This window comes from Sus scrofa, chromosome 5, assembly GCF_000003025.6.
Source record: "Sus scrofa isolate TJ Tabasco breed Duroc chromosome 5, Sscrofa11.1, whole genome shotgun sequence".
Taxonomy (NCBI): domain Eukaryota; kingdom Metazoa; phylum Chordata; class Mammalia; order Artiodactyla; family Suidae; genus Sus; species Sus scrofa.
In genome coordinates this window covers 62961897-62974519 of record NC_010447.5, presented here as the reverse complement: position 1 = coordinate 62974519, position 12623 = coordinate 62961897, and the positions used below count along the sequence as shown (strand labels likewise).

The 12623-nt window shown below is 45.6% G+C and overlaps 1 protein-coding gene and 1 pseudogene across 2 annotated transcripts in view; both read left to right on the top strand.

Annotated features, from left to right (window-relative positions):
- SLC2A3 (solute carrier family 2 member 3) overlaps positions 1-10885 on the top strand; it is a 78321-nt gene extending 67436 nt beyond the window's left edge. The window contains exons 3-11 of one of the 2 annotated variants that reach the window (XM_021092391.1): positions 831-923; positions 1441-1601; positions 3001-3241; positions 3646-3808; positions 4114-4301; positions 6003-6107; positions 6468-6569; positions 7019-7222; positions 8162-10885. In XM_021092391.1, coding sequence (XP_020948050.1) covers positions 831-923; positions 1441-1601; positions 3001-3241; positions 3646-3808; positions 4114-4301; positions 6003-6107; positions 6468-6569; positions 7019-7222; positions 8162-8371 — 1467 coding nt within the window. In that variant the 3' untranslated portion in view covers positions 8372-10885. The remainder of the gene's footprint in view (positions 1-830; positions 924-1440; positions 1602-3000; positions 3242-3645; positions 3809-4113; positions 4302-6002; positions 6108-6467; positions 6570-7018; positions 7223-8161) is intronic. The other variant, XM_021092392.1, reaches the window with a different exon arrangement.
- Positions 11011-12307, top strand: LOC106507524 (annotated as a pseudogene).

Here is a 12623-nt window from a genome sequence, read left to right as displayed (position 1 = left end):
CCGGTGCCCTGGTGGGGCCTCCGGAGTACTGAAGCCTGGTCGCCTGGGAGGCAAGGTCAGTTTGGGGAACTAAAATTAGTCTGACCTGAGGGGGAAGGAGTTTAAGAAAGGTTGAAAGCCTCAGGCATAAAAATTGAGCTATCTTGAGGTGAAAATTAAGACAACACCCACAAATTATTCCCAGAAAAGTGAGGGATGACTGGGTTAATTTCTGCTCACATACCCCTACCTCTCACAAAATGTCTGCATCTTGGGTTTGTCGTGAGCTTGTGATCGCCCCCTGCTGGCTGGGTGGAGGAGAGCCGTTCAGTATTAAGTGAACGGGAAGAATTTCAAATGGGGACCAAGGACACCCACTGGTGGATACTGTAGATTACCTGATCCAGAGTTAAGAGCAGCCTGGTGACGAAGATACACCAGTTCCACTCGGGCTTCTGTGGAATCTGGGTACAGTGCGCCTAGATCTAGGTGTTTCCAGAAACATCTGTTTTTAGCGATCTGTAGGGTTTTTACTCAGCCCTCACATTTTTTCTATTCTTGAGTACAATGCTATGCTCGCTTTTATCTGGGGCGGTTTTTTGACTGCTTTTAAGCCAACTAACCCAGTTCTTCCCAAATTTTCTTTCCACCTTGCCCAAGTTTGCTCTACTTGCTTATCTGTATTTCCAGATAAGCCTTTCTATTTTGTGTTCCTCATTTATGACGTAAATGTTGTTTTCATCCCACTTACAGGCTAAGTTCTCCTAGTATATACATCTAAGTAAATAATGAGACATTCATCAATCAAGAGTCTCAAGGACTGTTTCTTCTCTCTCCCTCCATTCCCCCAGGTCACTACACCTCTGGTCTTTGCCATCACGATTGCTACAATAGGCTCTTTCCAGTTTGGCTACAACACTGGAGTCATCAATGCTCCTGAGGCGGTGAGTGCCAGGCAACTAGAGTCAGAGTTTGGACTAGGGAAAGTATTCCTTTAGGTCTGGTTTCCAGAATTAACAAGTTTAGACAAACTTGGTACCTCGCTTGGCAAAGACTGGGGCGGGGGAAGATATTGGTGGAGTCTAGGTGCTCCCGGTACCCTGGACTGTATCATCCCTTCTTCCTCTCATCCTGTGAGGGGTGACACACTTCCCTTATTATCCCTTAGGCGTTAGTCACAAAGTCACCAGCTGGTGGGGGAGGGCTGGGGTAGTCACTGAACTTCAGTACTACCACCTACTGGCATTTTCAGGACAATAAAAAATTGTTCTTTTCCAAGCTGGTAACATTAACTTCAGTGTTATCTGCCTCTTTCCTTACTATCGATTCATTCCCTTGATTGTTTACCTGTGAAGTAACTAATGCTGTTGTTTTAGGGAGAGGAAGAGCCCCAATGCTTGTCTCTTTTCTCATCCAATTGTAACAGTCGTCTGTTCTCCCACCACCCATTTTGATTCACAGATCATAAAGGACTTTCTCAACAACACTTTGAGAGAGAAGTCAAAAAGCATGCCCTCTGAGGTGTTACTCACGTCCCTGTGGTCCTTGTCTGTGGCCATATTCTCCGTTGGTGGTATGATTGGCTCCTTTTCCGTTGGACTCTTTGTCAACAGGTTTGGCAGGTATTGACCAGACACTGGGCAAGGAATGGGGGCTGTCGTGGTTGTAGTGGGGGCAAGTGTTGAGACTTAGAGCAGGGGGGTGATGATGCATTTGAATGAGAGCACCACAAATTCTGATCAAGGGAAAGCTCGTCCAAAGCTCAGCGTGACTGCCTTGCTTGGAGCTCTCCTACCCCTCCCGCGATGGCCTTGTGAATGATGGGTCTGTCTGTTCAGTCCAACCCAATTCAGTTATTCTCTGGGAAAGCCCATGGTGGCGTTTCCCCAGAAACGTACTTTATTTACGAGGTCAAAAGCTTTTATTACAGTTTCGGCGGGGGGTAGGAGTGTTTATGCAAGTCATTTCATAATTTTTACACCGCAGGATTGGGAGGAGATATTTTATAATCCTTGGTCTCTGGGCAAATATGGTTTAAAAGTCCCAGTGCCAGGCCACACCCCAAACCGATTATACCAGCACCTCTGGGGATAGAACCCATGTGTCTGTATTTTTCAGAGCTCCCCAGGGTAATTCCATTGAGCCCACTCAAGTCAGAGTCATGGTCAAGTATCAGGATGCTGATCCTCCAACATCTGCCAGAGTTTTTAAGTTTCTAAGCAACTACATTGTAACAAGATGCAATAAGTTTAAAAAAAAGAATCAGGAGTAGCCATCGTGGCGCAGTGGTTAACGAATCCGACTAGGAACCATGAGGTTGGGGGTTCGGTCCCTGCCCTTGCTCAGTGGGTTAACGATCTGGTGTTGCCGTGAGCTGTGGTGTAGGTTGCAGACGCGGCTCGGATCCCGCGTTGCTGTGGCTCTGGCATAGGCCGGTGGCTACAGCTCCGATTCAACTCCTAGCCTGGGAACCTCCATATGCTGCGGGAGCAGCCCAAAGAAATAGCAAAAAGACAAAAAAAAAAAAAAAAAAAAAGAATCAGCACTGGTCTGAATTTCTCTGGAGTGTGTTCTTGGAAGGGCTACTCAGAATTGCCTCTGGGCAGTATTCTCAAACTTTAGCTTGCATTCAGTCACCTGGAGGCCTTTTTAGAACACAGACTGCTGGGCTTCACCCTAGATTTAGGCCTGATGATTAATAAATCTGAGATTGGGTGGGCGGTTTTAATTTCTAGATGTTTGTGGTTCACTTTTGAGAAGAGAAAAAAAAAAAAAAAAAAAGTTCTAAGCTACAGCTAAGACTGAGAGGGGAGAATCTTAAAACAAATTCTCTAGGTGGGTCTTAAGCATACAGAGGTATAAGAACAATTGGCCCTGTTTATCTCAGCCAGATAGTCCTGATCATAGAAAGTGGAAACATTAGAACAAAAGATAGATGAATCTGGAGAAGGGTAGAATGATTAAGAAAGGAGAGATTGGGTCTGTTTTGCTCATATCACTTACCTTCGATTAATCTTTCAGGCGCAATTCAATGCTTATTGTCAACCTTTTGGCCATCACTGGTGGCTGCCTTATGGGATTCTGCAAAATATCACGGTCGGTTGAAATGTTGATCCTGGGCCGATTGGTTATTGGCCTCTTCTGCGGACTCTGCACAGGATTTGTGCCCATGTACATTGGAGAGATCTCGCCCACGGCCCTGCGGGGGGCCTTTGGCACTCTCAACCAGCTGGGCATCGTCATCGGGATTCTGGTGGCCCAGGTACTCTAGAACTTAAGTGAGTTTCTCCTGGCTCATTAAATGAGTTTATGTAGGTAAAGCGATCAAAAGAAGGTCTGGCAAGGGAGTTTCCACTGTGGCCCAGTGGGTTAAGAATCTGAATGCATTGGGTGTCTATGGAGGCTTGGGTTTGATCCTGGGCCTGGGAACTTCCATATGTCATGGGGGCGCCATTAACAAAAAATGTCTGGCAATTTATGGTTCAGCTATTAAAATTACTGTAGCTCATAGAAGAAAGCTGAAGCTAGAGAAGCAGAGTAGGAAAAGTCGGAAGAAACTATCTTTTTCTATGATAAAGGAGTAGATGGCTCTCTGAAACTTTTTTTAATCAACTTGTGGCCAATACTGTATGGCATTTAATAGTCGTATTTTTGTCTGGCTTCTAGATCTTTGGTCTGAAACTCATCTTGGGCACTGAATTGCTCTGGCCCCTGCTCTTGGGCTTCACCATCATTCCAGCTGTCCTGCAGTGTGCCGCCCTTCCCTTTTGCCCTGAAAGTCCTCGGTTCCTGCTCATTAACAGAAAGGAAGAGGAGAGAGCTAAGGAGAGTGAGTGTCCCTCACATCTTCACTATAGGAATTCTAGGCTTGCGGTTTGTTTTAGCTTGAAGGTATTGGATCGGGTTTTTGTCTTCTCCTTTCCCTGCCCTTCGGAGTTGTCTGATTACTCGTAAGTCAGGAACGCTCAGCCCCCGAGGAATGGGGTGAGAAGGCACATGAAGGCTAGATCCGATGCCGAGTGAGCAGCCATGCCCAGGGCTCATCTGAATGGCTTCTTCCCAGCTTAATTACGGGGAAAAGGAATTCAGGACAGCCCCTTATCTTTAACCTTTCCCCTTTGTTCTTTCCACCAGTCCTCCAGCGATTGTGGGGCACACAGGATGTGGCTCAGGACATCCAGGAGATGAAGGATGAGAGCCTTAGGATGGCCCAGGAAAAGAAAGTCACAGTGCTGGAGCTCTTCAGAGCACCCAACTACCGGCAGCCCATCATCATCTCCATCATGCTCCAGCTCTCCCAGCAGCTCTCTGGCATCAACGCCGTGAGTATCTCCCTTGCGCCAAACACGTCCTGCAGTTTTTCCCTTGAAACACCAGAGCCAGCAGCTCACCTTCTTACACATGCAGTATCCCTCACAATGCTTGCCTCGGGGTAACCGCTGAGAAGATGTTCATTACCTGATTTTTTTTTTTTTTTTTTTTTTTTTTTTTGCCACACTGGCATGTGGAAATTCTTTGCCATGGCAGCGACCTAAGCCGCTGAAGTAAAGACGTTGGATCCTTAACCCACTGAACCACTGGGAACTCTGTTTTGGGTCTTTTGGTGGGCTTTTTGTTTTGTTTTGTTTTGTTTTTGCTTTTTAGGGCCATCTTTGTGGCATATGGAAGTTGAAAGTTCCCAACCTGGGGGTTGAATCTGAGCTGCAGCTACCAGCAATGCCGGATCCTTAACCCAATGAGCAAAGCCACAGATTGAACACACAATCTCATGAATACTAGTCTGGGTTCATTACGGCTGAGCCACAATGGGACTCCTGGTTTTTGCTTCTTAAAATTATATCTGTACATGTGTTCCATGTAGAAAGATCAAAGAATAAAAGAACGTGTCACCCTTAGCCTTGGAACTTAGAGTTAATATTGGTCCACTTCCAGATTTTTTCAGTATAAAGGGTATCACAGTTTATCTGATTTTTATTAATTCTTGGTTTTTTGACCACCCGTTTTTTAAATTTTCAGTCCTTTTTGACTCTGAGCTATCTTATATGATGTCATCAATAATAAGGTAGATCTGGAGTTCCCGTTGTGCGTCAGTATTAACAAATCCGAACCCTGAGGTTTTGGGTTCGATCCCTGGCCTCACTCAGTGGGTTAAGGATCTGGCATGGCCGTGAGCTGTGGTGTAGGCCAGAGGCTACAGCTCCAATTAGACCCCTAGCCTGGGAACCTCCATGTGCCGCGGGTGCGGCCGTAGAAGAGACAAAATAATAATAATAAGGTAGATCTGAGAATTGACACATCTTTTCTTTTTTTTCTAAAAACTTTACAATCTAGGAGTTCCCATCGTAGCACATCAGAAACAATCCACCTAGGAACCATGAGGTTTCAGGTTCAATCCCTGGCCCCCTTCAGCAGGTCAAGGATCCAGTGTTGCCATGACCTGGGTCACAGACGCGGCTCAGATCTGGCGTTGCTATGGCTGTGGTGTAGGCCTGCAGCTATAGCTCCGGAGAGACTGCCTAGCCTGGGAACCTCCATATGCCATGGATACGGCCCTAAAAAGACAAGAAAAACAGGAAAAAGAACTTTACAACCTAAAATCTGTAAAGCCCTTGGAGGATCCTGTTGTGACTCAGCGAGTTAGGAACCTGACTCGTATCCATGAGGATGCAGGTTCCCAGTCCCTGGCTCTGCTTAGTGGGTTCAGGATCCAGCATTGCCGCAAGCTGTGGCAGAGGGTGGGCTCAGATCCTGCATGGCTGTGGCTGTGGTGTAGACCGGCAGCTGCAGCTCCAATTGGACCCCTATCCTGGGAGAAGAAAAAAATGGGAATAAGTCAGAATTTAAAAAATTAAGAAGAGATTAGATATAAGATACTGAAGATTACTTATTTGCAGAAAAGATACTGTGATTGAGCGAAAAACGGTGGAAAGGACCCAAATCCTGGGACTTTGTCGAGTTTTTGAGGGTTCGCTGTAACTGCCATGCAGTTGTATTTTACAGCAGCATCTTTCGTTCCCTTTTAGGTGTTCTATTACTCAACGGGAATCTTCAAAGATGCCGGTGTTCAGGAGCCAATCTATGCCACTATTGGGGCTGGCGTGGTTAATACCATCTTCACTGTGGTTTCTGTAAGTCCAATGTTTTGATCACTTGAAGCAGGAGAAGAATTCTTGCTGCACACGTAGTTCAAGGGTGCAAAGTCGCATATCTTTCAGCTCCTTTCTGTCATGTAGTTAAACCTTTTCAAAATTCCTTTTGGAGAAAAGAGATTGAATGATGCGTGAGGCAGTCTCTTTAAGCAAATAGGGAATGGATAGGCAAGAGGAGGTGCACAAGGGATTGCGTAGGATGCTTTTAACTGGACAAGGGAAAATGTAACTATTACAAGTGTCCTGCTGTTGGTAAGGCAGATCCAGGAGCTCATACAGTGTTTTCAGGAAAGGGAAAGCAGCCTTTTCATGTTCGTTTGTTTGATTTTGTTCTTTTAGCTGTTCCTGGTGGAAAGGGCAGGGAGGAGGACTCTGCATCTGATAGGCCTTGGAGGCATGGCTTTTTGTTCCCTCCTCATGACAATTTCTCTGTTACTAAAGGTGAGTGCTCTTTGTGAAGAAAGAGGAGTGTTGGGGGGAGAGGAGGTGGGTCGTTGAAGTTGGAGATCATACAGATGAAATTTGGGAGAAGCAACATGCCCAGAGTTTTCAGAAAAGTGGATTATCAAGAGATAGATCATTAAACTGCTATAATCTTTGTATCTCTATATAACCTATAGCCTTTAAAATACACGATCTCATTTAATGCTTAAAGAAATCTTGAGGTAGTTCTTCCCATTTTATAGAGTGAAATGATCTCAGTGCAGAATGACATGTGTGGTCACACAGCTAGGATTCAACGACCCACGGCTTCTAGATCCAGTGACTCCTATACCGTGGGACAGAAGGAATTTTTCATTATCAGTCACTGCTCCTTATCTCTGAGAAGTTGGATGCTGCCTAGGTCCTGCTGTCTTTAATGCTAACTTTACTGTGTTCCTTTCTTGTAGGATAATCATACCTGGATGAGCTTTATCTGTATTGGGGCCATCTTGGTCTTCGTGGCCTTCTTTGAAATTGGCCCGGGCCCCATTCCCTGGTTTATTGTGGCTGAGCTCTTTGGCCAGGGACCCCGCCCGGCTGCCATGGCAGTGGCTGGTTGTTCCAACTGGACCTCCAACTTCTTGGTTGGACTGCTCTTCCCCTCAGCTGCAGTAAGTAACTGAAAACTCACTCACCCAGCCCATTTTGAAACCAGCCTAGGAGAATGGTAATGATAAACCTCAGGGGATTCCAAACCAGTTAAAATCCATCATTTGGATTAGCGCTAATGCCTTTATCATCCTAAAGGCTAACCAAGCATAGGATGTTAGTGAGGGAGGTCCTATTATTATAAAATGGCCCAGGGGTGTTCCTGTTGTGGCGCAGCGGAAACAAATCCGACTAGGAGCCATGAGGTTGTGGGTTCGGTCCCTGGCCCCGCTCCGTGGGTTGAGGATCCGGCATTGCTGGGAGCTGTAGTGTAGGTCGCAGCTGCGGATCGGATCGGGTGCGGCCCTCAGAAGACAAAAAGACAAAAAAGTAAAGAATAAAATGGCCCAGGGAGTTCCCACCGTGGTGCAGTGTATTAAGAATCCGACTGCAGTGACTCTGGTCACTGTGGAGGTATGGGTTCGATCCCCTCCTCAGCACAGTGGGTTAAAGGATCTGGTGTTGCCACAGCTGTGGTATAGATCAAAGCTGTGACTCGGCTTCAGCCCCTGGCTCGGAAACTTCTACATGCTGTGGGCGCAGCTGAAAAGTGAAAAAAATGGCCTAGAGCTGACTTACTCAGCGAAATGGCATTTCCTATTTCCAAGAGTCTTTAAGAAACCCAGATTTCAAAGGTAATAAGCAAAAGTCCTAAAATAGTCTAGATATTTGTTCACAGCTCCCTTTAATGACTAGGAAAAGAAAAGACACAAAATTGCCAAGAAATTTAGTAATTCATCAATGAAGTCATAAATGAGTCTCTGAAGGAATCTTAATGTTTTCATTAACTATAGAAGCGTTATGCCTTGAGGCCCCCTGGAAATCTGAGCGTGAGAGAAACTGGGGCTTGTCCGTGATCAGATGTTTTCATTGACTCTCCTTTTTGTGTGTCCTTTCACTAGTTCTATTTAGGAGCCTACGTTTTTATTGTCTTCACCTGCTTCCTCGTTGTCTTCTGGGTCTTCACCTTCTTCAAAGTCCCTGAGACCCGCGGCAGGACTTTTGAGGAAATTACGCGGGCGTTTGAAGTGCAGGTGCCGGCAGGGAGCCGCGCTGAGAAAGGCCCCATCGTGGAGATGAGCAGCATCCCGCCCTCCAAGGACGCCGTCTAGGCCGGGCCTCCTTCCCACCTCCCTCGCATCAGGAAAAGCAACCTCTCCCTGAACAAGGGCGAGCCCTCATCAGGTTGTTACTACCCAGGACTGTTTTCTGAATGCTGCTACTTGATTCCCTCTCTCATCCCCCATGCTCGATGGGCACGCAGAGGACCCCGCGCCGGGGTGGGTCGTTCTCTCCAGTGGCTCTTTACAGTTTCATTTCTTGGACATTCTCTTCTGTTAAAGGAGAGACCAAGGGAACCTACCTTCATTTCCGGAGGGATTGGCCGCTTGGCGAATGACAGCTTTGCCAGCTCTTGCTCCCTTAGGTTCTAATCCTGCCTCCCGCAGGCGTTCAGGGGAGCACGTGTGAGGGTGCCTTTCCTCCCACCTCAGACTTAGCAGGAAGCCGATGCACATAAGAGTGTGGAGGGCAGAGAGGGGTACCTAAGAGCACCTTCCGCACTTCCATACAGCTCGGCAGAGCAAATTACCTTGTTTTTATTTATTTTATCGTCTGGTTTTATTGCATAAATATATATTTTTTTAACTGTAATTTACCAAATAATGAAAGCATAAGGAAATTGAGGTTTAGAGGGAGGTACTTAAAGAGAGGTTAGAGGATGAACGGTTTAATTCTGAAGAGGTTAAGGTGCAATAAGAAGGGGTGAATTCAGGTGATGCGTCATCAGAGGGTGTGTGGTGTGTGTGAGGTTTGCACATGGCCTCTTAACAGTTTCTGTCCTTCAGATGAAAACTCTGAAGGTTAATAATTTCTCAGAAAAGTCACGTGCCTGTATAAAGATGCTACTAGTTTTCCTCTGGAACTTTTTTCTTTAAGATTATATGTAGTATTACTTGAAATCTAGGATTATTACTTAGATGGGCATTGTAGTTAACGGTTGATGGGGTCTCATTTGGGATAGAGTCCAGAGAAGGGATGGTTATTTCTAGAAGTCCTCTCTCCCCTCACTGGACCAAACAGCTTCTTTCTCTTGTAGTAAACTCACTCTATTTTATTATTTTTTTAAGTACTCCTACTGCCCATCTGGTGGGATAGCCCCCAAATGAGCAACGTAAAATCTCGGGTTCTTGGTAGAGGTTGGTTATTTCTCCAGTTTGTTCTTTAGACAACTTTAGATGTTGATTTTTATTTTGTTCTTGAAGCCATAGCTTTAAAAGAATTCAGAGATATTCATAGCTAGCTTGGAATTTGTAACCTCAGCATAAGAGAGGTTTGTTCCTGGACGATTATTATCCAGTTGAGGTATGTTACACCATAGGATCATCTCACACTTATTGATGTCTGTTACTATGTCAAGTTACCCTTGTTACCATGTCATCTCAGTATTATGTCCAGTGCTCTCAGGGGCCTTGACCTTTCCCATAGACACACTTGAGACGGTAGGAGTGGTTGTGCAGTGTGGGTCACGCTTGAATGTGGATGTCTGTGTGCTGTCACTTTGCTCTGGGTGGAAGTAGTTTATGGGTAACTTGTTTCCTCTCTGTTCCTAAGGTCCCCCCCCCCTTTGGATAGAATGTGTTCAAACTCATTCTTATGTATGTAAATAGCACTGCCTCTGCTGGGTGGAATTTGCATCTTTGATTTGCTTTCACACTTTATAGAGGTCAGTCTCATCAGGCTGCCTTTTCCTTACTGGATTTTGCAATTGAGGTGAACCTGCTCCAACCTCAGGCAACGGGAGGATGTAGGAAAGATTGAGATCAGGATGTGACCTCCTGGGGGCGCTGGAGAGGCCCATGGGGAAGGGAGGCCTTTTTCTTTTAAGGGGATAAGGAACAAACCGAAGACTTAAACTCTGGGGCTGTTCAGAGTTAGGCGAGATGAGGGGGTCTACCCTTTAAGCAGGTCTCGGATGCCCCCACCATCATCCAGTTTCCCAGTATTTTTACAAATGGAGATTGGGCCCCTCTCCTCTTTTCCATTTGTTGCTTGATCTCCGTCTCCCTCTTTGGTGCTTACATATTTCAGGCCGTTTAGCCAAACCCTTGCCTATGACAGTATTTTGGTTCTGTGGTTCTCACCATTCCCTCTGGTCGCTGAGCCTTTGGATAAAAACTCAGAGCCATCAGATGGGGCTTTGCCAGAACAGATGACTTTCCTCTAATTGCACCTCTGCTCTGGCTCCTCAAAAACAATGAGTTGGCAGTAATGCAGTGTGGAAGACTTCCCATTTCTCAGTGACCAGATTGTGAATAATTTCCAAGTGGATTTTCTACTGTTACTGTGGTTCTTTGTTTTGAAATAAAAATTTTGAATGTACATATAAACATCACAGGCCTGTTTTTTTTTTGGTTTTTTTTTTTGGTTTGGTCCTTCTTGTAACAGCAGAATCAGCTTTAAATCTTGGTATGGCCACTCGGTACCTATTGTAACTTTGAGTAAGTTTCTCATGAGAGTTTCATACAAATGAAAATAGCAATACTTATTTATTATGCAGATGAAATTGAAAAGCCTTAGTGGATTGCCTTGCATACTTAATAAATTATGTTGCTTGCTTTCCCCGGTGAGAATTCTTCTGTTTTTCTCTTTGCTCTTTCTTACTTCTTTTCTTTTCCCATCTTTAATCTCTAAAATTCATCTGACTCTAATCAGAGCGTCCATGTGATATACATCACTATCCTACTTATAATCCTTCAGTAGGTTCAAATCAACTACAAGGAAACCGCCTAAACCCCCTAGTTTAACAACCCCTCCAGGGCAAGGTCCGTGCTACCTCCTGAGTACATGGAAGTTCCCAGTTAGGGGTCAAATCAGAGTTGCAGCTGCTAGTCTATGCCACAGCCATGCAGGATCCAAGCCACATCTGTGACCCACACCACAACTCATAGCAATGCCGGACCCTTAATCCACTGAGTGAGGCCAGGGATCGAACCCGCATCCTCATGGATACTAGTAGGATTCGTTTCCACTGAGCAACAACGGGAACTTCCTTAACTCGTGTTTATGCAAGAAAGGATCTCGGGGCACTCCCTGCTTTCCTTTTTTTTTCTGGCCATACCTGTGACATGCAGAAGTTCCCAGGCCAGGGGTTACGCTGGTGCCACAGCAGTAACAACACTGGATCCTTAACCCTCTGAGCCACCAGGAAACTCCTACTAAAAGATACTTGAATGGTTGCTTTCTATTTCTGCTAGCCCAGGCAGGAGCTCCATGTAGCCTTCCTTACACCCAACTTAATCCTCAAACTGTGGTGCTCTGTATCAGAGGAGATGAAAGGGTGAAACACCCCTGTCTGTCCCCAGGGATCCTCAGAGAGTACACCACATTCTCCAAAACTGTTGTTGTCTCCGCTCCTTTTTTCCATCTTTACTTCCTTATAATTCATTCTTCACATGACCAGAGTGACCTTTTAAAATCAGATCATGTTGCTCCCCTGCTCAAAGCTTTCCAATTCCACTTAAAATAGTTTTAAAATAGTTACGCTTAAAATAGTATCCAGGCTTTTCCCCCGGAGGCTGGTGCTATCTGGAGGCATTCAGAATGGTCCAGCGGTTGACATACCCTTGTAGGCTGTCCTACAACACAACCACTAATAAAACTAGGTTGTCCAGAACCTCTGATGATAGAATTATTTAACTTTATACCAAAAAGGATGGGAAAGCACCAAAATCCTCCTATGGCACATGCCCAGGCCACCTTTGAAGGGTTCATGCTGAGAGACCGGAAGTTGTCCACACAAAAAACATACCAGCAGGGCCTTTGGTAGTTCTGTGGGACCTAAATGTCTGTGGCAGGATCAAGCGAGTTTGCTGTATGGAGGAACAGAAAGTCATTGTGAAAGTGTGGAAGGCACAAAGCAGAGTCAGAACACTAAAAAAACGAAGTGTTTTGAGGGATCAAAAAATCAAAAGCAGAGTTCCGTGGTAATGAGCCTGACTAACATCTAAGAGGACGGCAGTTCGATCCCTGGCCTCACTCAGTGGGTTAAGGATCTGGTGTTGCCATGAGCTGTGGTGTAGATTACAGACACGGCTCAGATCTGGCATTGCTGTGGCTGTGGTGTAGGCCGGCAGCTACAGCTCCAGTTTGATCCCTAGCCTGGGAACCTCCAAATGCTGTGGGTTTGGTCCTAAGGGCCTAAATAAATAAATAAATAAATAAAAGATGTAAGAGAACTCAATATGGTATCCGGGAGCTGAGGGGAGAGTGTGCAAGAAAGGACAAATTTGGGAGACTATCTCCCCAGAGGAGGTTCAGCTTTTTCTGGAAAAGGCATGGTTGCCATTTCCTGGAGAGCAGGAG